Here is a 23,431-nt window from a genome sequence, read left to right as displayed (position 1 = left end):
ATTAATTATGTATTAGTGATTATATATTATTAAATGATATATTTAGCTAAATCAAGCCATGCATCGCATTCTTATGGGTAAAATTCCAGGCTTTGCTTTATACTGAAGGAATAGGCTCCCCTGGGTTTAAGCACAAAATACAGATGAGTTCAGATGCGAAAGACTGTACAGTACCTCTTGTTGGATTTAGGATATATGAATTACATAAACACAAATTTGTTTTTGATTGTTTTACTTAAGTAAACTTTTAGACATTAACAACGTGCGCCAGAAAGCGCACCCTGTTATTTTACAAAAGCAATTTGTAAAGTTTTGTTGTTATTGTGGAAGTATAAAAAAATAAAGCAGACATTTCTTTCCTGTGTTATCACAGTGTAGTCTAAAGGATCGTGCCGGCGCCGCCGAACAGTGAGCAGTGTTATGCTTTATATGAGATTTATGGTATGCTAGTATAAAGAAGCGTTATTGTGACTAATTTGCAGAGCGGTACATGAGATTATGTGCGATGGGATAGGCAGTCGTCTAAACACAGGCTGAGTGAAAAAGTGGCATTTTTTAGGGTCCCCACACACAAATTGCAAGCTCATTTTTAAACCACAAACAAAAAATATGAAAAATCTAGCTTAATTTCCATTTGCCAAACAGAATGAAATAATAATAATAATAATAATAATAATAATAATAATAATAATAATAATAATAATAATAATAATAATAATACATGCCGCTACAAATAAAACCATTACATAAAAAAACATTTAAAATGGTGTACTTCAATAATTTCAGCAGCCTGCAGATCCTCGTTTATGTCAGACTGTGGTGACAGCAGTGCAGACAGTCACTTTGCTGGCTCACATAATGCACCATATATCTATAATAACAGGAAAACAATTTTTTATGACATAATATGTCGTTATTACGAGAAAAACGCCGTTTTAATGAGAAAATATGTCGTTTTAACAAGATAATTATATCATTTTTATGACATATCTCGTTTTTTCGAGAAAAGATGTTGTTTTGACAAGAAAACATCTCGTTATTATGAGAAAAGATGTCAATTTAACGAGATAATCATGTCGTATTAATGACATATCTTGTTTTTATGAAAAAAGATGTCGTTATTACGACATAATTAGTGGAAAAAAAATATGTGTGTGGCAGCAATGCGTCACCGTATTAAACCATATAGAGCTTATATTTTTCTTGTTTTGTTTTTGTTTTTGTTTGTTTGTTTGTTTCATAAATCTGAAGAGAGAGAGAGAGAGACCTTTAAGCTTCTCTTTTAATGACACCAGATTTATAAGCCATTCTATTTTGACTGATTTGATAGTTAGGTTTTGTTTTTATATGGCTGATTTTAAATATGTTATTGGATTGTGAGTTTGGCAAAGTGAGTTTGAGCTTTCCACTTTAAATTAAATACAGAAAATATTTAATTTAATTCAGCTGCCTGAATGCATTCCCAAGACTGTTGTTGAGTTGCTAAATGTTGACAACAGATTTACAAACAGATTTATTTATTATTTATGGGTTTGACTGTTTTTTTTTTCTTTATTTCTTTATAGATTTGCACATATTTATATTAAAACAATCCTACACTGTATTTGTGCCTTTTCTTGAGACAACATGAGTGCATGCCTGTGCAAACCCTTTGCATCTGACAATGTGCAAAAAAAAAAAAAAAAAAAACCTGCATGGATGAGCAGTTCTTATAATGGAGAAAAATAAGGAACACACTATTCTGAAAAGTGTTCACTTATTTCATAGTGGTACCACTAAGCAGTGACTGTGCTGACACTATATGGCAGAACAGAAATGTGACAAGATAGCAGGAGAATGCATGTCAACAGAAAACAGGATGTGGTCTTGGTCCTTGTAGGCTCACATCCAGCCTAATGATATCACAGAGGAAATTCCCCACTTCAGCTATACAGTAGGATAAACAGCAAGAGCGACACAATACTGGTCCTGCAGAACTCTGTAACGACTGGCATACCAAACAAAACGTTATGTTTTGAAATGGAACCATTTATTGAAACTCTAAAGAGAGTTTGCATATGTGATTTCTGTTAAGCATCACATTTAATACTTGGCTAATATAGTATGACATAGTGAGAATATGGAACTCAAACTCAAGGAGGAAGAAAAAACACCTCAGTTTTACTCAGAGACACAAACTGAGAAAAAATATTTGGTGCATATGCTGATATTTATGTGGCCAAAAAGTAAGATGAAATTCTGATGCTTGAAAATTAATGAATCTTTATACCAGTATTACAGACTACTTACATTAAATTAAATAAATATCAGTTGTGACTCTATAGGCCCTACCATAGTGTTTTATGCTGATTTCAGCCCCACGCAGTTATCATTTACACGTCTTGCACCACATAGTTAAAATAGCAAATGCATTTGCACCCATTTGTGCGCTCATTGGCGTGCAGGTCTGAAAACGATGTGTGTTCAGGTGTATTATTACACGGCTCTGTGGAAAACTTGATTCTGATTGGTCAGTCGCGACATTCCAGGGTATGTTATCCCTCGATAACAACCTGTAAAAGCTAATAACACAGGCTCATCCGGGTAACAGCAGTCGGCGCTGTACTCTTGCTTGAACTAAGTTTTACATTTGTTTAGCTAATAAAATATTAAAACTTGATTCAAAATGGTGTACAATTATTTAATTATGCCATCCTGGTATCGCAGACTCGCTCTCGTTTCATACAAACGCAGCTACTGCCATTTTGCTACGAATGTTTTGTACGCTGTAATGGATTATAAGAGAACTAACAAACTAGTAAGGTCAAAAAACATTATCTCATAAAAAACCTCATTGCTTTAATTATTTTTGTGATGAAATGTTGTGTAATACTCTCCCTCAAATAAACATCCACTCAACTTAATTTTCTCTCACAACACAACTGCTGTCTTCATGGAAGCTTTGCGTTCAATATTTCAACTCAAATCAATATTTTGCATCTAATTATTTACTTATGTGGCAAGTAGCCATGTAATAAGTGGGATAATGTACATCCAGCCGGTTGTTATCTCAGAATAAACCTTGACAGGGTGATCAGGACCCCGATGCGAAGCTGGATGGATGTACATTATCCCTTATTTGTTGGCACGTTGCTATTTTAAGGCAACTGAAATAGACTGTGCCATTGACCAACTAAAACCTAGGGCTCTATTTTAACAATCTAAGGTCATTACTTATTTACCCATTACTTATTAAGAGAATAGGGACAACCTTTTTGGACTATGCGCCGGGCGCACTGACCGTTTTTCCCATCATTAAACTAGAAAAAGTGGATTCGGACACACCCTAAGTGCACCTGCGCCTTGCACTTTAGACCATGCGCTTAGATCATTAAAATAGGGCATAAAATCTCTAATAAAATGTCTTAGTAAAATGATATTTAAATGCTTAGTTTGATGATGAAAACTATACGACATAATACAATGCAATACAATGATGACTGATGATCATATTTGAGACTCTGATTTTTCTAAAAAATGATGTCTGGATAATCAAGTAAAGCCATGCTGCTTCAGTCCAGTATGTGTTCATCTGTAAATATTGCTAAGAATATGAAAGTTATTCTTATGTTTACTTGCGCAAAAAGTCACGTGAAGCACAAGCTGAAGGTTGACGTTAATTTGTACAATCATACAAAAGTGCTTCTACTTGCTAAAACAGTCCATCAATCAGATGAATGAAGGCATGATGTAGATTGTGTTCAACAGAATGTTAAACTTTATATGGTTAAAAGATGATCTTCCAAAGTCACTTTTTAACATTCAGCTTTGATTTAACCTGATATATGGACATAAAGGCCACACAAACAGCTGGCCAGACAAAGGGAACACGTGTTTGTCATGTAGAAAACATTCAGCGCAATAAAACAAATAATTTACGGTCAAACAAAAGCTTCAGATTGACTGCCAAGAAATGATCCAGGGAACTGCTGATTGACTGGCCAAATAAGATCGAGGCTTAATTTATGTTCTAGCACAGCACATTAATATACTTTGACACTCTGCTCATAGAGGTCCTCAGTCTACATCAGGGCTCACTTTCAGCTTTTTAACATTGAAATAGTGTAGCAAACTCTCCCCACAGCACCGGCACAGGAAGAGAGGGCCAGCCCAGGAGTGCTCTTTTAATAACTATCTGGGCCCATATCTTCTCTGTGCAAATGAGCAAAGCTTTAGGGATTTTACTGGCTTTGCATTCCACAATGGCACTGAGAATGAATGGCTGACAAAACCTGACTGCAGCAAATTCCACACAATGCCGCTTCCCTCTTCCTTACTAACTCACTCTGACTCAACGGATCCTCTGTGAGAAAACCCACCGATGGAAGAGGAAGGACAGATTGTTCAAATTCAAACTGTTCAAATCTTCTTATGCACATTTTAAACATAATATTTCCATGTTGCATATAGATAAACTGTAGGTAGACTACTGTTACTACAAATTGTAAAATTAGTAAAAACAATTAGCTCATTTGCTTTGACATTTCAACAGGTAAATGTGAAAGACATATTCAAACATATTTTAACAGTACAGCTTATCTTTGGTTAATGTTCAATCGATTCCTGAAGGAGATTATGATGAAAATGTACACTAGCAAAACCTTTCAATACAAGTAAGCCATTTCAAAAGCGCATTCTTGTTACATTCTTGAAATGTTTAACACAGGGTATCTTTAGACTTTTTAAGACCTGCACAAATAAAATTAATACCACACAGATTTTTGTGCCAATACTAGTAAAATCTCTATATGGTCAATGTGTTAATGTTCTTCTTAGTTTTTCTTTTCTGTGAAGAGGCGACCACAAGCCTCAGTAGTTTATGTTGAATTAAATGCCAACTTCAGTGCATTGTGCAACCAAAATACCAATATCCAGAAAAAAAAAGTTTTATGCATAATATAATACTTTAATTAGGCCTATAATCAAGCCTGAAATGCATCGGGACTCTCATTTTGACCTTGCTTTACTACTTCCAGCTGTTCATTCAAACAGATGAGGGAGAAAATACATAAGCACTCTTACCAACACACACACACACACACACACACACACACACACACACACACAAACACACAACACACACACACACACACACACACACACACACTATAGAGTAAACACTGTCATAATTCATCAAAAGATTATGAGAAATCGTTTGGCACAAATGCATGGTGTTCACTGATTGAAAACTGCTTTGAAACCCCAAGTCTGTAAAACACAACAGCGGTGCATTTTTGCTTTGAATGTACACTGATCCCATTTAATTATTTATTACAGCTCATGGCTCAAGTAGCACAGATCTACAAGTTACTCAATCAAAATTAAATTTCGGACGTGCCTGACAGTCATTCCATCAACACACCAGTGGATATGATCCTATGGTGCCTCCTAGGGCTGTCAAAATGACTGAAAATCTAATTTCGAATTTTCTACTTAAATATGATTAAAATTCAAATTTTATTCAAATTTAAAAGGTATAATTTCAGTTAGGGGGAAAAAAGTTTTGGCATCTCTCCCGAGGCCACAAAAGGGCGCATCGAGCAAAATATTAAGCGTAATAAATGGCGTAATAAAATAACACGACTATCTTTGGAAAAAGTGCATAATGTTTAAAATAATGTTTATAAACTATATATATATAATAAAAAACATGAGATACGGCGAGATGCAGAAAAACCAATCTCGAGACATGTTTTTTTTTTTTAAAGTTTAACTTACTTTAATTTTAAATGGCTTTCTAAACATGTGGCTCTCTTGTGCGAGACGTGAGTGCAACGCTGATAGATGTCCCTCTAGAAAAGTTTATAAATATATGTTCTGTGTGAACAGCTTGGTTTCAGTTTGACGTAAACAAAATCTTCTCCAAACTGATGCTCTTGTTTTCCGCAATATATTGAATGAACAACTTAGCAGCGCCGCATTTAGTGGGTTCAACTGGATAGAGCAGCAGTTCTCAATTCCAGTCCTCGCGCCCCCCTGCTCTGCACATTTTGTATTTTTCTCTTATCGCTTCAGACGTTTGATCTATTTGAACGCAAGTGGTCTGCGACGTGACCATCAATGGATTCCAGTTTGAAGCGAACATAAATTGTAAGTTGCCTGTGCACATTTACAGAGCTATATGATGTCACACTTTTCCATGTGAGAAGACGTTGCGCAGCGCAAATCCGTGAACGAATGATCCGACTGACAACTGATGCAGACCTTAAATTTGAACGCAACATTTTTGCATTTGAATGTGGAATTTTTTATTTATTTTTTTGACAGCCCTAGTGCCTCCTGTCCTCCAACAGTAATTGGACTGAGGAAACAGTTTGTCTCGGACTGAAGACTGATGCGCTACTGATATGCGTAAGCGTGAACCGAATACTTGAATGAAGGGGCCAAATGAGCGTCTTTACAGTAACTGATGTTTAAAGGACTAGCTTTTTTACTTTACATGCTTTAGACATGATAAACATCCATGTTTCATATCGTTATTGGGTGCTTTAAAAATATACTTGTGTATTTGTCAATGCATTATTGACATAAACTAATTGGTGGATCTATTATTTGAAGCAAAGCCAAAAAGTCTGAAAGAACCAGTTTCCGGAAAAGAATTCGCTCAAAATTACAGGTAATAATGTTAGAAATAATGTTCAGTTTCTAACATTATTTATATCTTTAGACTTAAAATCCATTCATATTAAATTTGCCTTTCATGCTAAAAAAATTTTGACAAAAAAAGACTTTGGTAATTGTAAACTAAATTCATTGAATCGCCAGGGACCCTGATTTCAACTCAAAAACAGGAAATTTAACATTTTGGGTGACCTATCCCTTTAAGACTTCTCAATTGAATATAGTACAACTATAATTAAAAGACTTCTCAATTGATTTTTGCCTACTAAAATTAACAACAACAAACCCATATTAAAGATAGTACAACTATAATTAAAATGTTAAAAACACTGATGGAGAGACTGAAAAATTTGAGAGACACAGAGAATTCCTGCAGGGTAACTGCATTCTGGTCCTCAATTTCATTATAAATCATACATTTTGTCTCAAATTATTAGCTGTTTGTCAGTGAAACTCTTTTTTAGCATCTTCTTTCAGGGATCTGGGAAGTTTAGTCCATTGTTCATCATCTAAATATCATCTAAAACAGCAGTGCCACATATGGTAAAGAGGTAAAGCTTGACAGGATCCTTCTGAGATAGCAGGAGGAAAAGAAATGATCCAGTGATGGAAAGAGTCACTGACGTTCCTTAGATACAATGTTGAGTCGTGCCAGACTGGAGCAGGATGTTGTTTAGCTCATTAAGACCCTGGAAAAATGAATACTGAACATTCTGAACTTATGTGAAACAACAGCATGCCTTCTAGGCAACAAATTACTGGCAACAGACACTATAATAGGCTAAAGTCTGCCATTTTATTCTAATATGGTCAGAAACATGGCCCAAATGATCTCATTCATTCAGTCGCTCAATCCCTCAAAACAGAATTTATTATATAACACAGGATGGCACAAATTTGCAAATTTCAGAAGAATAAATCAATAGTAGGGCTGTATACTTAATCAAATCATGATATGAACTAGTGTCTGTGAATATTAAAGCACTAAAAGACTATTTAAAGATCTAGTCTGCACATTTCACTTTAGCTTACTACACATACTGAAGGATGCATGACACTTATGGTAAAACAAAATAAAAATAAAAATATTCTACAGAAAATTTAATGGATTTCACATGAGATGTACTTAAATGTACTCTTAATATACTGTTGTTAAACTTCAGAATTCATGATTTTAATTATTTTAATTGACTAGACATGCTTTTTTATTATTAAAATGTAATCAAAGTGGATTCAAGAAAATATACAGTAGTATAAGATTCTTGATTTCAATTAATTAGAGGTGCTTTCTTATTATTACAATTAAATTTATTCATTAAAATGGAACGGTGAAAAAATAAAATGGAAAAACAAACAAACAAATAATCAAACACAGCTTTCTCAGGGCATTGTTTCTCCTAAAATGAAGAGTAAGGCTTTTTTAAGTCTAAAAAGTACATATACTGTAGCTTCACACCACACTTTCTTATTGCTCAGGCACAATGACAGACCTCAAAAGCATAATAATGCACTGGCCTCGGTTCAGGATTTCAGCGGCGCAGTGGTGAAGTCAAGAGGCTTATTATGTTCAGTTTCTGGATGGGCGTCTTGCAGACACATGTGGAGTTACGCTAATGGAGAGCACTCTGCACCCCTGTTGAGTTTAAGTCACTCCTTTGCAATCAGCCACAAATCTGAATGCAGGCCTCTGTTATTTTTGCAGTTGCACAGATGCATTGTGGGTCTGGAAACAAATGCATGCAACTGTCACTCGGGACTATTAAAACCAGCCGAGGAATGCATTGCAAATTCAGAGCGATTTGGGATCCACTCTATCTGTCTTACTATCTCTATAACACCAGCTCTGAATTTCCAAAAGGTGTGATATTCAGCATCATTATGCATCTGGTCATGAGTTAATACTGTTCCTGTTGAGACTGAAACACAGAGCTTTAACACAGTGACTCACATAAAAGACTTCATTAAAGAAGCAGCTGAGAAAAGCCATTCATTCATTCATCATTCAGCAAATACTTAATAACATATTTCTCTTACAATACCAAACACATCAAAGCCCCAAAGGCAACACTTTAAAGTAATCAAAAAGCATTATTTTTCTTTTAAGACTCCACTTTAATAACTGGATCAAATTTTGGTAATCAAAAAGCATGTCTAATTCATTTAAATAATTTAACATGTGTAATTTAAAATCAATTTATTAGAAGTTCAACAAAAATAAAATTTGTTTTATTATTCCCAAATTCTGTTTTAAATTTTATTTTTCCCCCCCAGATTCTGTTTTAAAAATCAAAAAGCATATAATAGGCTACATCAGTTTAGTAATTTAACCTAGAAATGAGTCATTTAACAATTTATTAATATTTATTTATTTTTTCCAGAATTTATTTGTTGTCTTAATTAATCTCAATTAAATGAGGGCATAAAACACTAACAAATTAATTAATCTTCTAAATATGCAATCAAATGAACTTTTTCTTATTCTTTATGATTTTTGACAAAGTGCTGCACATTGCTGTAATCAGAGGCCCGTATATTTCTCACCCTTATGTGGCAATAGCCCTAATCCACAACCATGGTTACATCCTTGCTATAAAACATGTATAACTCTCAACAATAACACAAATCAAATTTGTTTGTGATGAATGTGCACAAAACAAAATCAAAACACACACACACACACACACACGGCGCGATCATGACTCATTTTAACCGACAACTCAGTCTCCACACATAATGAAAAACACACATGCAAAGGTTTTAACCTTTCTTTGCAAACACTGTCAGTGCTGCAGTCTGTGAGCTGAACACAGTATGATCCACTCGCCTGGACTGCCCTGCTTATGACTCAAAACCTAGTGTGCTGCCTTTCTAGACAGCATTATTGCACATATTGGGAACATTCAGCATTTCTGTGATTTTTGCATTTGTCCACTTCTCAGCTTACATGACATTTTTCCAGTATGTGGCCAAAGTGTTCAAGTGGGCACGAAGACCACAAGCCTGTTTGATTACCAGATGGGACACACTTAAAAAAAAAAAAAAAAAACTTTTTTATAGAGCTTTATTTACAAATTTTTATTTTCAATACCAACTTTAAACAGTTATAAAGTTATAAATACATTATACAGATAAAACACATATTCATATCTGAATTCTAAATGCATAAACTCAGAATTGCAAGATATAAACTTAGATTTGTGAGATACAAATTCGCAATTCTGAAAAGTCAGAATTGTGAGATAAAAATGCAATGCGAGAAAAAGGGGATTTTTTTAACCTTTTTATTACATTACTGTTTTTTTTTTTTATTCTAGGGCAGAAACAAAAACAGAATTGCATGATATAAACTCAGCAACTTTTTCATCTTACAATTCTGACTTTATTACTGGAAATTCTGGAAAAAAAAAGTCAGAATGGCAAGAAACAAGTCTGAATTGTGAGATTTAAAAAGTCAAAAGTAGTCTACCTTACTTTATGGGATGTATAGGATACACTCAGCATCGAATTCAGTTTAGTATTTATTGTGCGTTAACTGCGTTAAGCTTTGGCATTTTTCAGAATTCTCAAGTGGCCAAGTCCGCAAGTGTGTGATTTGGAACAAGTCCCATGTCATATGCTCCAGTAATTATTAAGGCATCATAAGTACGTGCAGCATTTTTGGCCATCAAAGGTGCTTGCAGCATTTGAATCTGGGTGATCAAGCTGACTCGAATCGCACTTATGACGCCCAAAAAGCTGCCTAGTAAGTATTAGGGTTAAAGTTGTGAGACACAACCGCTGTGTCCACGAAACAAAGACTCGTCCAGATGAACGTAAATCACAACAGAGAGCGAAACGCTGCCACTCAAACTCATCAGCACTTAGTATGCAACTCTGACACAATGCAAAAAACCATCAAAAATAATTATACTGACAACGTACTCCGGGGTGGAGTAGTAGTAGAAGGATACATTTGTAACATTAGATGAAAAAAACGAAGTAGGTAAGCACACAAGACATCACCGACAGTTTCTGTTTCTCTCACAGAAAAAAGGCTAGTGTACTCACAGGATTGTTGTCTGAGGAAGAACAGCGGGCACTGATTCCAGGTTTAAATGCATACATCTGACAGTGGTTCGGAAACATAAACAGCGGCTCGGGCATGAGAAGACCCGTTGTGGGCCACTGCTGAGGAGAAACACGCCGAGGACACTTAAAAAACAGGGTAAGTTTCGGACAGTCCGCAACGCCATGACCAGCCAGTGCGCCGTAAGAGCCGTGTGCACTGTGCAGGAATCCAGCAGTCCAGTGGGAAGTAGGGCAGTGTTACAGCCCGTGTACTAGACGGCATGAAAGACCAATCAGAGCCTCCTCAATCGTGTTCACGATAAAAGCCCATCCTACTAAACTTTCGCATACTACACACTTCAGAGTACGTGCATCAACGTAGTACGTAGGCCAAGTATGCGAACTGGGATTCTCCTTTATAAAGTACTGAACCATCAAGAACAGACAACTGTGGCACAAACTAACGTGCAAACAAACAGTTGTAATACAACTCATGGTAACATAACAAAAATTACGGTATTTGTCATATAAAAAAAATATACAGAGAAAAAAAAGTGAGCCAAAATTATATATATATATATATATATAAATAAATGTACAGTGATATAAATATATGATATTATATATATATATATATATATATATATATATATATATATATATATATATATATATATATATATATATATATATATATATATTAAGATATCACTGTACATTTATTTTTCCATAGTAAAAGTAAATTTCTGGGAAGTAGATTTTTCATCTCAGTTTTAGTATTATTTTAAAATTAGACAGATCTGCTATTATTTTAATCTCTACTCTGTTATTTACCAGTGTATACAGTATTTTAATGCTTCGCTAATTAGCAGAAGACACCAACCAGTTTTTAACCAGTTGCGCAGATGGGGAACACACGGCGTTACAATGGCTACATTTACATGCACAATTTTTGGATCAGTCGGACTGAATTAATTCCGATTGATGAATCTGAATGTAGTGTTTTCATTAACGTTAAATAAAGTGATGGGGGTGATGTATGTGTTTATATGTCACAAGCTTCAAATCGGAATTGATGGTGTTTTTTTTTTTTTGAGTTTCTCACTGTTTGCACATAATAACCACTCTCCTACACTGTTTCTTTATTTGTTTTTAACAGCAGAATTAATATTTATCCATATTTGTTTTAGACAAATCTAGGAAATTACAGTGGACAAAAATTATACTCTGAACCCCATGTGGATTAACACAAACTGAGAAAGTCACTGTTTGTACTCTCCCCTAGTACTGAAAACAAGTAATTTCATGATCCAAAATTAAATAAGTAAATAAAAACAAACAATCATATGCACAAATAAATACATCTATAGACCTAATAAAATATACCAACAATTTAGGTATTTTTACTTAATTTTTACCTAATTTATTTTTATTTTATTTATTTACTTGGGTGTTAGTATTAACATCTTAATCTAAAGGCAATTTTTTTCAATTCATTCACATGCACATTGCAGGTAGTATCCAGCTCATGGACTGCTAGTTGCCCATCCCTGTCCAGGTGAATGTTAACGTCACCAAGGACTAGCAGTTGAGGGCCATTCTCAAAAGAAAGAGGACAAGCAGCACATCTACAATAGTTGTAAACTTGTGACAGGGTTGAGTTATTTACTTAATTTATTAATAACTTTTTATATATATTTCAGGGGCAGCTGTGGCCTAATGGTTAGAGAGTTGGACTTGTCACCCAAAGGTCGCAGGTTCGAGTCTTGGTGCTGGACTCGAAACAATATAGAGTTATACAATTTAACAGTGCTCTCTTCCACCCTCAATCTCCATGGCTGAAGTGCCCTTGAGCAAGGCACTGAACCCCCAGGCACTGGATATATAGCTGCCCACTGCTACGGGTGTGTGTTCACGGTGTGTTCACTTCTCACTGCTGTGTGTGTGCACTTGGATGAGTTAAATGCAGAGCACCAATTCTGAGTATGGGTTACCATACTTGGCAAATGTCACGACTTTCACTTTCATATATATATATATATATATTTTTTTTTTTTACATTTTGAAAAATCATGTTTTATTGTGTTAGTTAGCTGTATTTTTTTGTCATTTTTTAACCTAATAAAAATAACCCAACTGCAGTTTGATTGAAATTAACTGGAATGCACAATCAAAAAAAAAAAAAAAAAACATGATTTTTGAAAATTGTTGAAAATGGAGTTATCTGTTTTCTCAAACGATCTTTTCATATACAGTATACTGTATATAAAATAGTCACTGGTTTCAGTAAATACATACCAAAATCATGGCACTGACTAAAGATTACAGCAGCAATCCTGTTTTGCAGTTTGACGTAATAACAGCAGTGAAATGCTCAGGTAAGCACCACTGATCTAGAGAACAGTAGATCAGCAGGAAGGACCAATTAGCAGCAGTCTATCCATGACCACACCATTTTAAAGCTACATTTACCTTGAGTTAATACAAACAGCAGCTAAATATAATTATTTAATAATTCCTCTAAACATTACTGTTTCTAGCATGTTAACTTTATTGTCAGCATCAAACTTTAATCATAAACACTTTAAGACTAACACAGATATAAATAGCCGAAAATTAAAGGACTCCTTACTTATTTTCTTGCAATGCTCCACATGAAGCAGCGTTGACTGTTTCTGTGATTTTTCATGTCAGACTTTTACTTTAAATAAAGCTTAAAGTTTGGATCCAAACGCAGGGGGGCAGCAGAGCATCACTTACTGCAGTCATCGCTAAAAATAAAAGTCCTCTGAACTCCAAAACTCATTTTGTTTGAAATCCATTTTTTAAATACTGTTAGTTCAACAAAAAACGCATGCAAATGAATGAATGAATAGTAGGCTATTCGAAAAGGATACATAATAGATAATACACGATAGAAAAGGATAAAAAGAATACATAGTATTCAATTCAAAAGGATACATAACAATTAAGCTAAAAAAAAAATAAAATAATAATGATCAGTTAGCTTTTTGGAGATTACCGTTTTCTTTGTAAATTATGTGAAACTCAAGAGATACTGTGACTGCACCATGGTTCTACATATGAATCTAAAAGCTAGCTTGCTTTATCTGTTCATTCATTCATTCATTCATTCATTCATTCAACCATTTTACTCTGATACCAAATTATAGAGCTTCTCATTCTTGAAATAGTTAAGCATGTGTCATTCTAAACCCCTGAGTAAACAGAATCCTGCATTATCTTTCTTAATGTTTCACACTGCTCATAAATTACCATAATTTAGTTAATTCTGTTTATAAATCCATTTGGTCTCTAGACAGCAGCATCAAACTGATCTGTACCCGTATACAAATTCACTGATGCCTTAAAGGAATAGTTCACCCAAAAATAAATAATTTGTCATTATTTACTAATCCTCATGTGGTTCCAAACCTGTAAGACTTTCATTCATCTTCAGAACACAAATGAAGACATTTTAATCAAATCTGAGAGATTTCTGTTCCTTCAGTGACAGTTTAACTTCCAATTTGATGCTTCAAAAAAAAAAAAATAATAATAATAATAATAATTCATAAAGTGCTTGTAAAACTAATACATACCATTGAGCGATTTAGTCCAAATTTTCTGAATTGACTTGATTGCTCTATATCATTAATGGATTGAATTTAATAATTATAAAATGTCTAGAATTAAAGACAGTTTTTGAATCATGGACGTGAAGGTGGATCAGAACGAATTAAGACTGTCCCATCTGTCAGACAACAAAAACATGGATCAGTTTACAACTGATAAACAATGGATTGTATCCCTGCAGACACAGAAAAGAGATGTCAAAGGAACTTTAGCATACTAAAAATAAGCTGAAAAACAGTTAAGTCAATTTTATGATGACAACTAACAGAAGTTATGATAGAAAGCAGAAGGAGCTCTCTGCCTTGAAATAAGCATTCAACACACCAAAGATGGTCTTCAGTAATCAGTAATCTGAAAGAACAGCTCAATTCTGTTTCAGCACCCAAAGAGTCTCCTGATAAACCCTTGATGTGTCCAGAGATGTTCAGAAGACATTTCCCAAACAGAAAAACAGGTGTCTAAACACAAGAAGTGTAAGATGATCTTTTATCGGTTCGGATCGAATAGGTACAATCAGAGCCACACAATATTTCCCAGAAGCAAAAATACCTCTATTTTATTACCACGTTTCTTCAAAAAATTATTCCAATTTCATCATAACACACAACTTCAACAACCACCATTCTGTGCAGCTGCTTAACAAAGACATCTACTGAACATCATCTGCTGAAACCAGTGAAACAACACAAGTCAAGTCAAATCACCTTTATTTATAAAGCGCCTTATACAATACAAATTGTGCCAAAGCAGATGTACAGTGTTAAACAGGAAAATAATGCAAGCAAAATGTAACTTTAACGGGGACAATAAACAAAATTTCTCAAGAGCAATTTTTGAAGGGGACACAAATAATACAGCTAAAAAATAACACTAAAATAAACGACAGAGGAATGGCCTACTACTATTAGTGCAGCAGTGAGACCGTGCCAAATTAGTCAACTTCAAGCTGTTGTGGTCGTGCCGTGACAGCGCTCGTGTCCGTTGTAGACATTACTATCTGTCTACAGTTGCCAAGTCTGTGGTTTTCCTGTGGAATTGGGCTACATTATCACTGTTGCCTCGGGTTGTTTTTCATGTCCGCATGTTGAAGCGACCCCAATAATGTGTATTTTAGCCACCGGAACATGATTTTACCGGGGGACCCCCTCGAAACGTGAATAGTAGCAATTGGGTGGGTTTTGTTCTGAAAACCTGGCAACCCTTCCCTCAAGCAGGTAACGTTATTATTATGAACATTGTGGACTTATCGAAAGATGCATTGGCATCATCTGTATTAAAGAGTAAATAATCACTTCATCCGATGTTTAAGTTCATAAAAAGTTCATAGAGCGCCTTGTTATCACTAGTTTTATTTTGATTTCCCGAGTCCGCTAGTAGCTTATAGCCCATTAGCATCACCAGCGTGGTTGTCGCTAAACACGCGTGCATCGCTAATACTCTATTCACACACATTACAATTGCTTTACTCACTGTTACTTGCTTTAATGGCGGATGTTTGTCTACCTTTGAGTGCAGGTGACAAGCTGGAGGCTGTGGAGAAGCAGATTCGGGTCCTGGAGCAGAGGCAGGCCCAGCTAAGAGAGCAGAGAGCCGCGCTGGAAACCTCCCGGGCTGACACTCACAAGTCCAGGGTAAGTATACAGCGCGCTGCTAACAGTCTCACCACCTCCACCCCGTGTGTTTCTCTGCACAGGCCCGGTGCACCCAGGACGCGATCTGCCCAGATGTCCTTCACTCCGGCGTCGGGACACCACGGACCCTGGGTGCATCCGCAGCGGAGGACGCGAGCCAGGCCCCGGCGACGACCTCTCCCCTCCGGTCTTCGAGATCTCCACACAGAACCGCTTCTCTCCCCTCCGCGAGACGGAATGCGACGCTGTTATCGACGTATACTCCATCGTCCGACACGTCCGTGCTACGTTAGCCGAAGGTAAAGTGCACACTCACTGTTTCCCTGGTGCTCGTGTTCTCGATGTTTCTGCGCAGATACCCACGATCCTGAAGGCCGACGAGAGCCCCGGAGTGGTCGTGCTTCACGCCGGGGTTAAACGACACCACGCAGCGGCAGACGGAGACGCTGAAGAGGGACTTCAGGAGCCTGATCGAGACGGTTCGCAGCACGACGCCCGCGGCGACGATAATCGTGTCAGGACCACTGCCCACTTATCGACGAGGACACGAAAGGTTCAGTAGACTTTTTGCTCTAAATGAATGGTTATTGTCATGGTGTAAAGAACAGAAACTGCTCTTTGTTAATAATTGGAATCTTTTCTGGGAGCGACCTAGGCTTTTTCGCGCTGATGGCCTGCACATCAGCAGAGTCGGAGCAGAACTCCTGTCGGACAACATCTCCAGGACTCTACGCTCCATTTGACTAGTAAGCCAATTCTCAAATAACTGCTATGATGGCTTTTGTTCTACCCCCTTAAATGTTAGAAGTACTTGTGCTGTCCAATCTATTAAGACTGTGTCTGTTCCCCGAATAGTGAGGTCAAAATATAAATTTAATGTAGGATCTAGAAAAAATATTATCGTGATTAAACCAGAAAAACGAAAAATAAAAGAACAAAAACATTTTTTTTTAAGTTTGGGCTCATAAACATTAGATCACTCACACCCAAAGCAGTTATTGTAAATGAAATGATCACAGATAATAGTTTTGATGTACTCTGCTTGACTGAAACCTGGCTAAAACCAAATAATTATATTGGTCTAAATGAGTCTACTCCATCAAACTACTGTTATAAACATGAGCCCCGTCAGACTGGTCGTGGGGGAGGTGTGGCAACAATATATAGTGATATTCTCAGTGTTACCCAGAAAACAGGATACAGGTTTAAATCATTTGAAATACTTATGCTTAATGTTACACTGTCAGATATGCAAAAGAAATCTATTGTATCTCTTTCTCTGGCTACTGTGTATAGACCACCAGGGCCATATACAGAATTCCTAAAAGAATTTGGAGATTTCCTCTCAGACCTGTTGGTTACCGCTGATAAAGCGCTAATTTTTCAGAGATTTTAACATTCATATTGATAATACAAATGATGCATTAGGACTTGCGTTTACTAACTTATTAAAATGTTTTGGTGGAAAAGCAAAATGTCACCGGGCCCACTCATCGTTTTAATCATACGCTAGATTTAATTATATCGCATGGAATCGATCTTACTGACATAGATATCGTACCTCAAAGTGATGATGTTACTGACCATTTCCTTGTATCGTGCATTTTGCGTATTGATGATAATAACTATATAGCTTTGCGTTATCGTCCGGGCAGAACTATTGTTCCAGCCACCAAAGACAGATTTGCAAATAACCTGCCTGATTTATCTCAACTGCTCTGTGTACCCATAAATACACATGAACTAGACAAAATGACTGGCAACATGGGCACTATCTTCTCTAATACATTAGAAGCTGTTGCCCCCATCAAATTGAAAAAGGTTTGAGAAAAACGTAGTGTGCCATGGTACAACAGTAATACCCACTCTCTCAAGAAAGAAACTCGTAGTCTTGAGCGCAAATGGAGAAAAATTAACTTGGAAGTTTTTAGAATTGCGTGGAAAAACAATATGTCCAGCTATAGACAGGCTCTAAAAAACTGCCAGGGCCGAGCATATCCACAAACTCATAGAAAACAACCAAAACAATCCAAGGTTTTTATTTAGCACAGTGGCTAGATTAACAAATAACCAGACGCCACCCGATCTAAATATTCCCTCACAGTTAAATAGTAATGACTTTATGAATTTCTTCACTGATAAAATAGATAACATCAGAATTACAATAACAAATGTAGATTCTACAGCGTCTAATACTTTAGTTTTATCTATCGCACACAAAGATAAACTGCAGTGCTTTACAACTATAGGACAGGAAGAGCTAAATAAACTTATCACTGCATCTAAACCAACAACATGTTTATTAGATCCTGTACCCACTAAATTACTGAAAGAGTTGTTACCTGTAGCAGAAAAAACGCTTCTCAATATTATTAACTCGTCGTTATCTTTAAGTCACGTCCCAAAACCATTCAAGCTGGTGGTTATTAAGCCTCTTATTAAGAAACCACAACTAGATCCTAGTGAACCGGCAAATTACAGACCCATTTCAAATCTTCCATTTATGTCTAAAATTTTAGAAAAAGTTGTGTCTGCTCAATTGTCCTCCTACCTGCAAAAAAATGATCTCTATGAAGAATTTCAGTCGGGTTTCAGGCCCCACCATAGCACAGAAACTGCACTTGTTAAAATTATGAATGACTTGCTTCTTGCTTCAGATCAAGGCTGCATCTCATTGCTAGTTTTACTTGATCTTAGTGCTGCGTTCGACACCATAGATCACGACATACTCATAGATAGATTACAAAACTATACAGGTATCCAAGGGCAGGCTTTAAGATGGTTTAGATCATACCTGTCCGATCGCTACCACTTTGTTTATCTAAATGGGGAGTCATCTCATTTATCACCAGTAAAATATGGAGTGCCACAAGGATCTGTCCTAGGTCCTCTGCTATTTTCAATATACATGTTGCCCCTTGGTAATATCATTAGAAAATACGGGATTAGTTTCCACTGTTATGCTGACAACAAGACCAGGTGAAACTTCTAAATTATCTAAACTAACAGAGTGTGTTAAAAAATGTAAAAGATTGGATGACCAATAATTTTCTCCTATTAAATTCAGATAAGACAGAGATATTACTTATTGGACCAGAAAACATTACACAGAATCTCGTAGATTACAATTTGCAATTAGACGGATGTACTGTTACTTCCTCTACTGTCAAAAATCTGGGTGTTATATTAGACAGTAACTTGTCTTTTGAAAATCATATTTCCCATGTTACAAAAACAGCATTCTTCCATCTTAGAAACATTGCCAAGCTACGAAACATGTTACCTGTTCCTGATGCAGAAAAGCTAGTTCATGCATTCATGACCTCTAGACTGGACTATTGTAATGCACTGCTAGGTGGTTGTCCTGCATCCTCAATAAACAAGCCACAGGTAGTCCAAAATGCAGCGGCTAGAGTCCTTACCAGGTCAAGAAAATATGATCATATTACCCCAATACTACAGTCTCTGCACTGGCTACCTATTAAGTTCCGTATCAGTTACAAAATATTATTACTTACTTATAAGGCCCTTAATGGCTTAGCTCCTGCGTACCTAACTAGTCTTCTACCACGCTACAACCCATCACGCTCCCTAAGGTCACAAAACGCTGGACTTTTGATAGTACCTAGGATAGCAAAGTCCACTAAAGGAGGTAGAGCTTTTTCGCATTTGGCTCCCAATCTCTGGAATAGCCTTCCTGATAATGTTCGGGGGTTCAGACACACTTCCTCTGTTTAAATCTAGATTAAAAACACACCTCTTTTGCCAAGCATTCAAATAATGCATCTCATAATTTTGGACTGCAGTTATATCTGATCAAATGTGCATTATTATTCTTTAACTTGGGTTAAAACTAATTAATTTTACTTGGCTGGAACAGCAGCTACGCTAATTATGTCTCTATTTGTTTCTCTGCTTTGCCACGGGATTTACATCCCGTGGTAACTAGGGTTTACACAAGCTCCAGTCTGGATCCAGAACACCTGAGAAGAGATGATGCCAACCCCTCAGAGGACCTCAGATGATGCTAACCCAGAGACAACATACAGAACTACCACATTTTGCTATAAGTTTGATTGCATAATTGCTGTCATTAGTGTAAATCGTCTGTTTGTTTACGTCTCCGATTGATTTTTCTGAAAATTTCTGCCATATGCACATGAACTGACAGTCACCACTGATAAGCTACTACTAAATATTGTAGAAACTTAATTTTCTGTAAAGTTGCTTTGTAATGATTTGTATCGTAAAAAGCGCTATACAAATAAACTTGAATTGAATTGAATTGAATAAAATAGCCTTGAGCCTTACATACTGGAGTTCCACAGCTATTGACTTTGTTCTCTCTCACCGGGCTTGTGTGTGTGTAAGTGATATAAAGGAGGAAAGCAGGCATTTGGACCAAAGCAATGTGAGGCAAGGGGGTGGGGGGGCTCAAAATGTTTCTAAACTTAAAACGCATTTTTGCCTCGTACTGTGTTTTGTTTATGCATGTTTTGATGTGTACCGCTTACACAAATTTAGCAAATACATTCCTTATAAGCTTTCCATTGAAAAATAGTGATTTTCGTCAATGCTTGAGGCTTAGACCTTTATAATGATATATAGTTTGTAAAGATGAATTTTGTCCTGTTTCATTTAATCTATTCGTAAACATTGACACATGAAAACAAAAATCATTCACTGCGTCGCCGTCCAGGTGCGGGTTAACAGGTTAAGAAACCCTCTCTAGATCCAGCACTTTTAGAAAACTACATATCCCTTCCATTCATTGCAAAGACACTTGTGTGAGTTGTGTTCAACCAACTCTCTATGTTTCTTGCACAGAACAACCTCCTAGACAACAACCAGTCTGGCTTCAAAAGCGGCCAACTGAGACTGCCCTGCTCTCGATTAATGAAGCCCTGAGACTGGCAAGAGCAGCTTCCAAATCCTCAGTACTCATTTTGCTGGATATATGTGCTGCTTTTGACACTGTTAACCACTGGATCCTCCTGTCCATCCTTATGGAAATGGGCATCTCAGGAACCGCACTCCAGTGGTTCAAGTCTTACCTCCCAGGTAGGTCCTTCAAGGTGTCTTGGAGGGGTGAGGTTTCTAAGTCTCAATTTCTTGCTACGGGTTTCCTCAGAGCTCAGTGCTTTGACCACTTCTCTTCTCCATCTGCATGTCATCATTAGGATCTGTCATTCCGAAGCATGGCTTTTCCTGTCAGTGCTATGCTGATGACACTCAACTCTACTTCTCATTCCAACCAGATGATCCGACGTTACCTGTTCTCATTGCAGCCTGTCTTAGAGACATTTCTAGCTGAATGAATAAACACCACCTTCAACTCAACCTTGCTAAGACAGAGCTGCTTGTGATCTCAGCCAACCCAGCACTTCAACACACCTTCTCTATACAGCTATGTTCATCAACAATAGCTTCTTCCAGCACAGCCAGGAACCTTGGAATTGTGATTGATGATCAATTAAGATTCACAGACCATATTGCTACTAAGGCCTGGTCCTGCAGATTTGCCTTATACAACATTAGGAAGATTAGACCCTTCCTATCAGAGCAGGCCACACAACTCCTTGTCCAAGCTCTTGTTGTCTCCAGACTGGACTATTGTAATGCTCTCTTGGCGGGCCTTCCTGCATGTACTATCAAGCCTCTGAGGGAGGCTTAAACCGGTGGCGATCGGCCTGGGCCTTGGTGCGTGACCCCACCTGGAGAATAGACTCTCTAGCTTTCCTCCAGGCGCGGCGGCACCTCTGGACAAAGGCGTGGGCAGAGGGGACAGTGACTTCAGTCTCCATACTCTGAAAAACAAGTGGCTGGTTACCTAAGCTAGACTCAAACGGAGATAGGTCCATAGACGACACTGGTAAAAAACTGTGTGCGTACTCCACCCATGAAAGTTGCTGATTCCAATAGGATGGGTTCTGAGGCACCAAACACTGCAACACACATTCTAAATCCTGGTTAGACCTCTCTGTCTGACCATTACTCTGGGGATGAAAACCAGAAGAAAGACTAACAGTAGCCCCCAACAAACGACGAAATTCCTTCCAAAATTTGGAAATAAACTGAGGCCCCCTATCAGAGACCATGTCCACCTGGAGGCCATGAATGCAAAAAACGTGATGAATGACAGCAACCGCTGTTTCTCTGGCTGAGGGTATTTTGGGCAGAGGGATAAAATGTGTTGACGTTGAGAAACAGGCCACTATGGTCAAAACTACCATGTTACCCTGAGAGGGCGGGAGTCCCGTAACAAAATCTAGCAAAATATGGGACCAGGGTCTCGAAGGAACTGACAGCGGTTGAAGGAGTCCAGCAGGGGGTCGATTGGAAGTCATATGTCACGGGCCATAGATTGTCACCAGAACCGATGCTTAATGAGAAAGATGGTTCGACTAACTCCTGGTTGACAAGCTACCTTGGAACAATGACCCCAATGGATGACATCACACCATAAATCCTTTAGCACTAACAAGCGACTCCGTGGGCACCCAGGAAAAGGCGTTACCCCTTGTAAGGCTGTACAGACCTTCGATTCGATGTGCCATCGTAGAAACCTCAAATTTCTGTGGCAAGATGAACTCGGGAGACAACAAGCTCCCAGATTGGTCAAAAATGCGGGACAAAGCATCAGGTTTAATGTTCTTAGAACAGGAATCTCCAACCCTACTCCTGGAGAGCTACTGTCCTGCAGACTTCAGTTCCAACCCTGCACCAACACACCTGTCTGTAATTATCAAGTGAAATCTGTAGGACAGTAGCTCTCCAGGAGCAGGGTTGGAGACCACTGTCTTAGAACCTGGACGATAAAAAATGGAAAAATGAAAGCAACCAAAAAATAAAGCCTACCGAGCCTGCCTAGAGTTTAACCTTTTCGTAGTCTTGATGTATTCAAGATTCTTATGGTCGGTCCAGACTATAAAAGGTTCCCCCCAACCCTGCAAGCAATGACACCATTCTTCCAAGGCGAGCTTGACTGCCAGCAGCTCTCTATTACCAATATCATAATTGCATTCGACAGGTGATAAGCAGTGAGAAAAATACGCACAAGGATGCATCTTGCCATCCACGGAAGAGCCCTAGGAAAGAACCGCGCCAAACCCCAACCTTTAACCTCCACCACAAACTGACAAGAAGGATCAGGGACAACAAGAATAAGAGCTGAAACAAAGCAACTCTTTAGTTTGGAAAATGCAGCCTCAGCTGAGCTGGACCATCTGAATGTCATTTTGGTGGAGGTCAAGGCAGTCAAAGGGACGGCTAGCTGGCTGTAATTGTGAATAAAATGCTGGTAAAAATTGGTAAAGCCCAGAAACCTCTGCAGGGCCTTGCAGGAATCAGGGGTTGGCCTGTCTACCACAGCCTGAACTTTGTTGGGATCCATGCGCACTCCCTCAGATGATACATTGTAACCTAAAAAAAGGGACAGACTGTGCATGAAAATGCAT

At 37.5% G+C, this 23,431-nt stretch overlaps 1 protein-coding gene across 1 annotated transcript in view; it reads right to left on the bottom strand.

Moving 5' to 3' along the window:
* The window catches only part of LOC109107325 (peroxidasin), a 60,074-nt gene extending 49,065 nt beyond the window's left edge, over window positions 1–11,009 (bottom strand). The window contains 1 exon segment of the mRNA XM_042742880.1: window positions 10,708–11,009. Coding sequence (XP_042598814.1) covers window positions 10,708–10,892 — 185 coding nt within the window. The 5' untranslated portion in view covers window positions 10,893–11,009.
* Between the last annotated feature and the right edge of the window lie 12,422 nt (window positions 11,010–23,431).

Source organism: Cyprinus carpio, chromosome B17, assembly GCF_018340385.1.
Source record: "Cyprinus carpio isolate SPL01 chromosome B17, ASM1834038v1, whole genome shotgun sequence".
In the NCBI taxonomy this organism is placed as follows: domain Eukaryota; kingdom Metazoa; phylum Chordata; class Actinopteri; order Cypriniformes; family Cyprinidae; genus Cyprinus; species Cyprinus carpio.
Note: the sequence above shows the minus strand (reverse complement) of the source record. Positions and strands in the feature narration are given on the sequence as shown.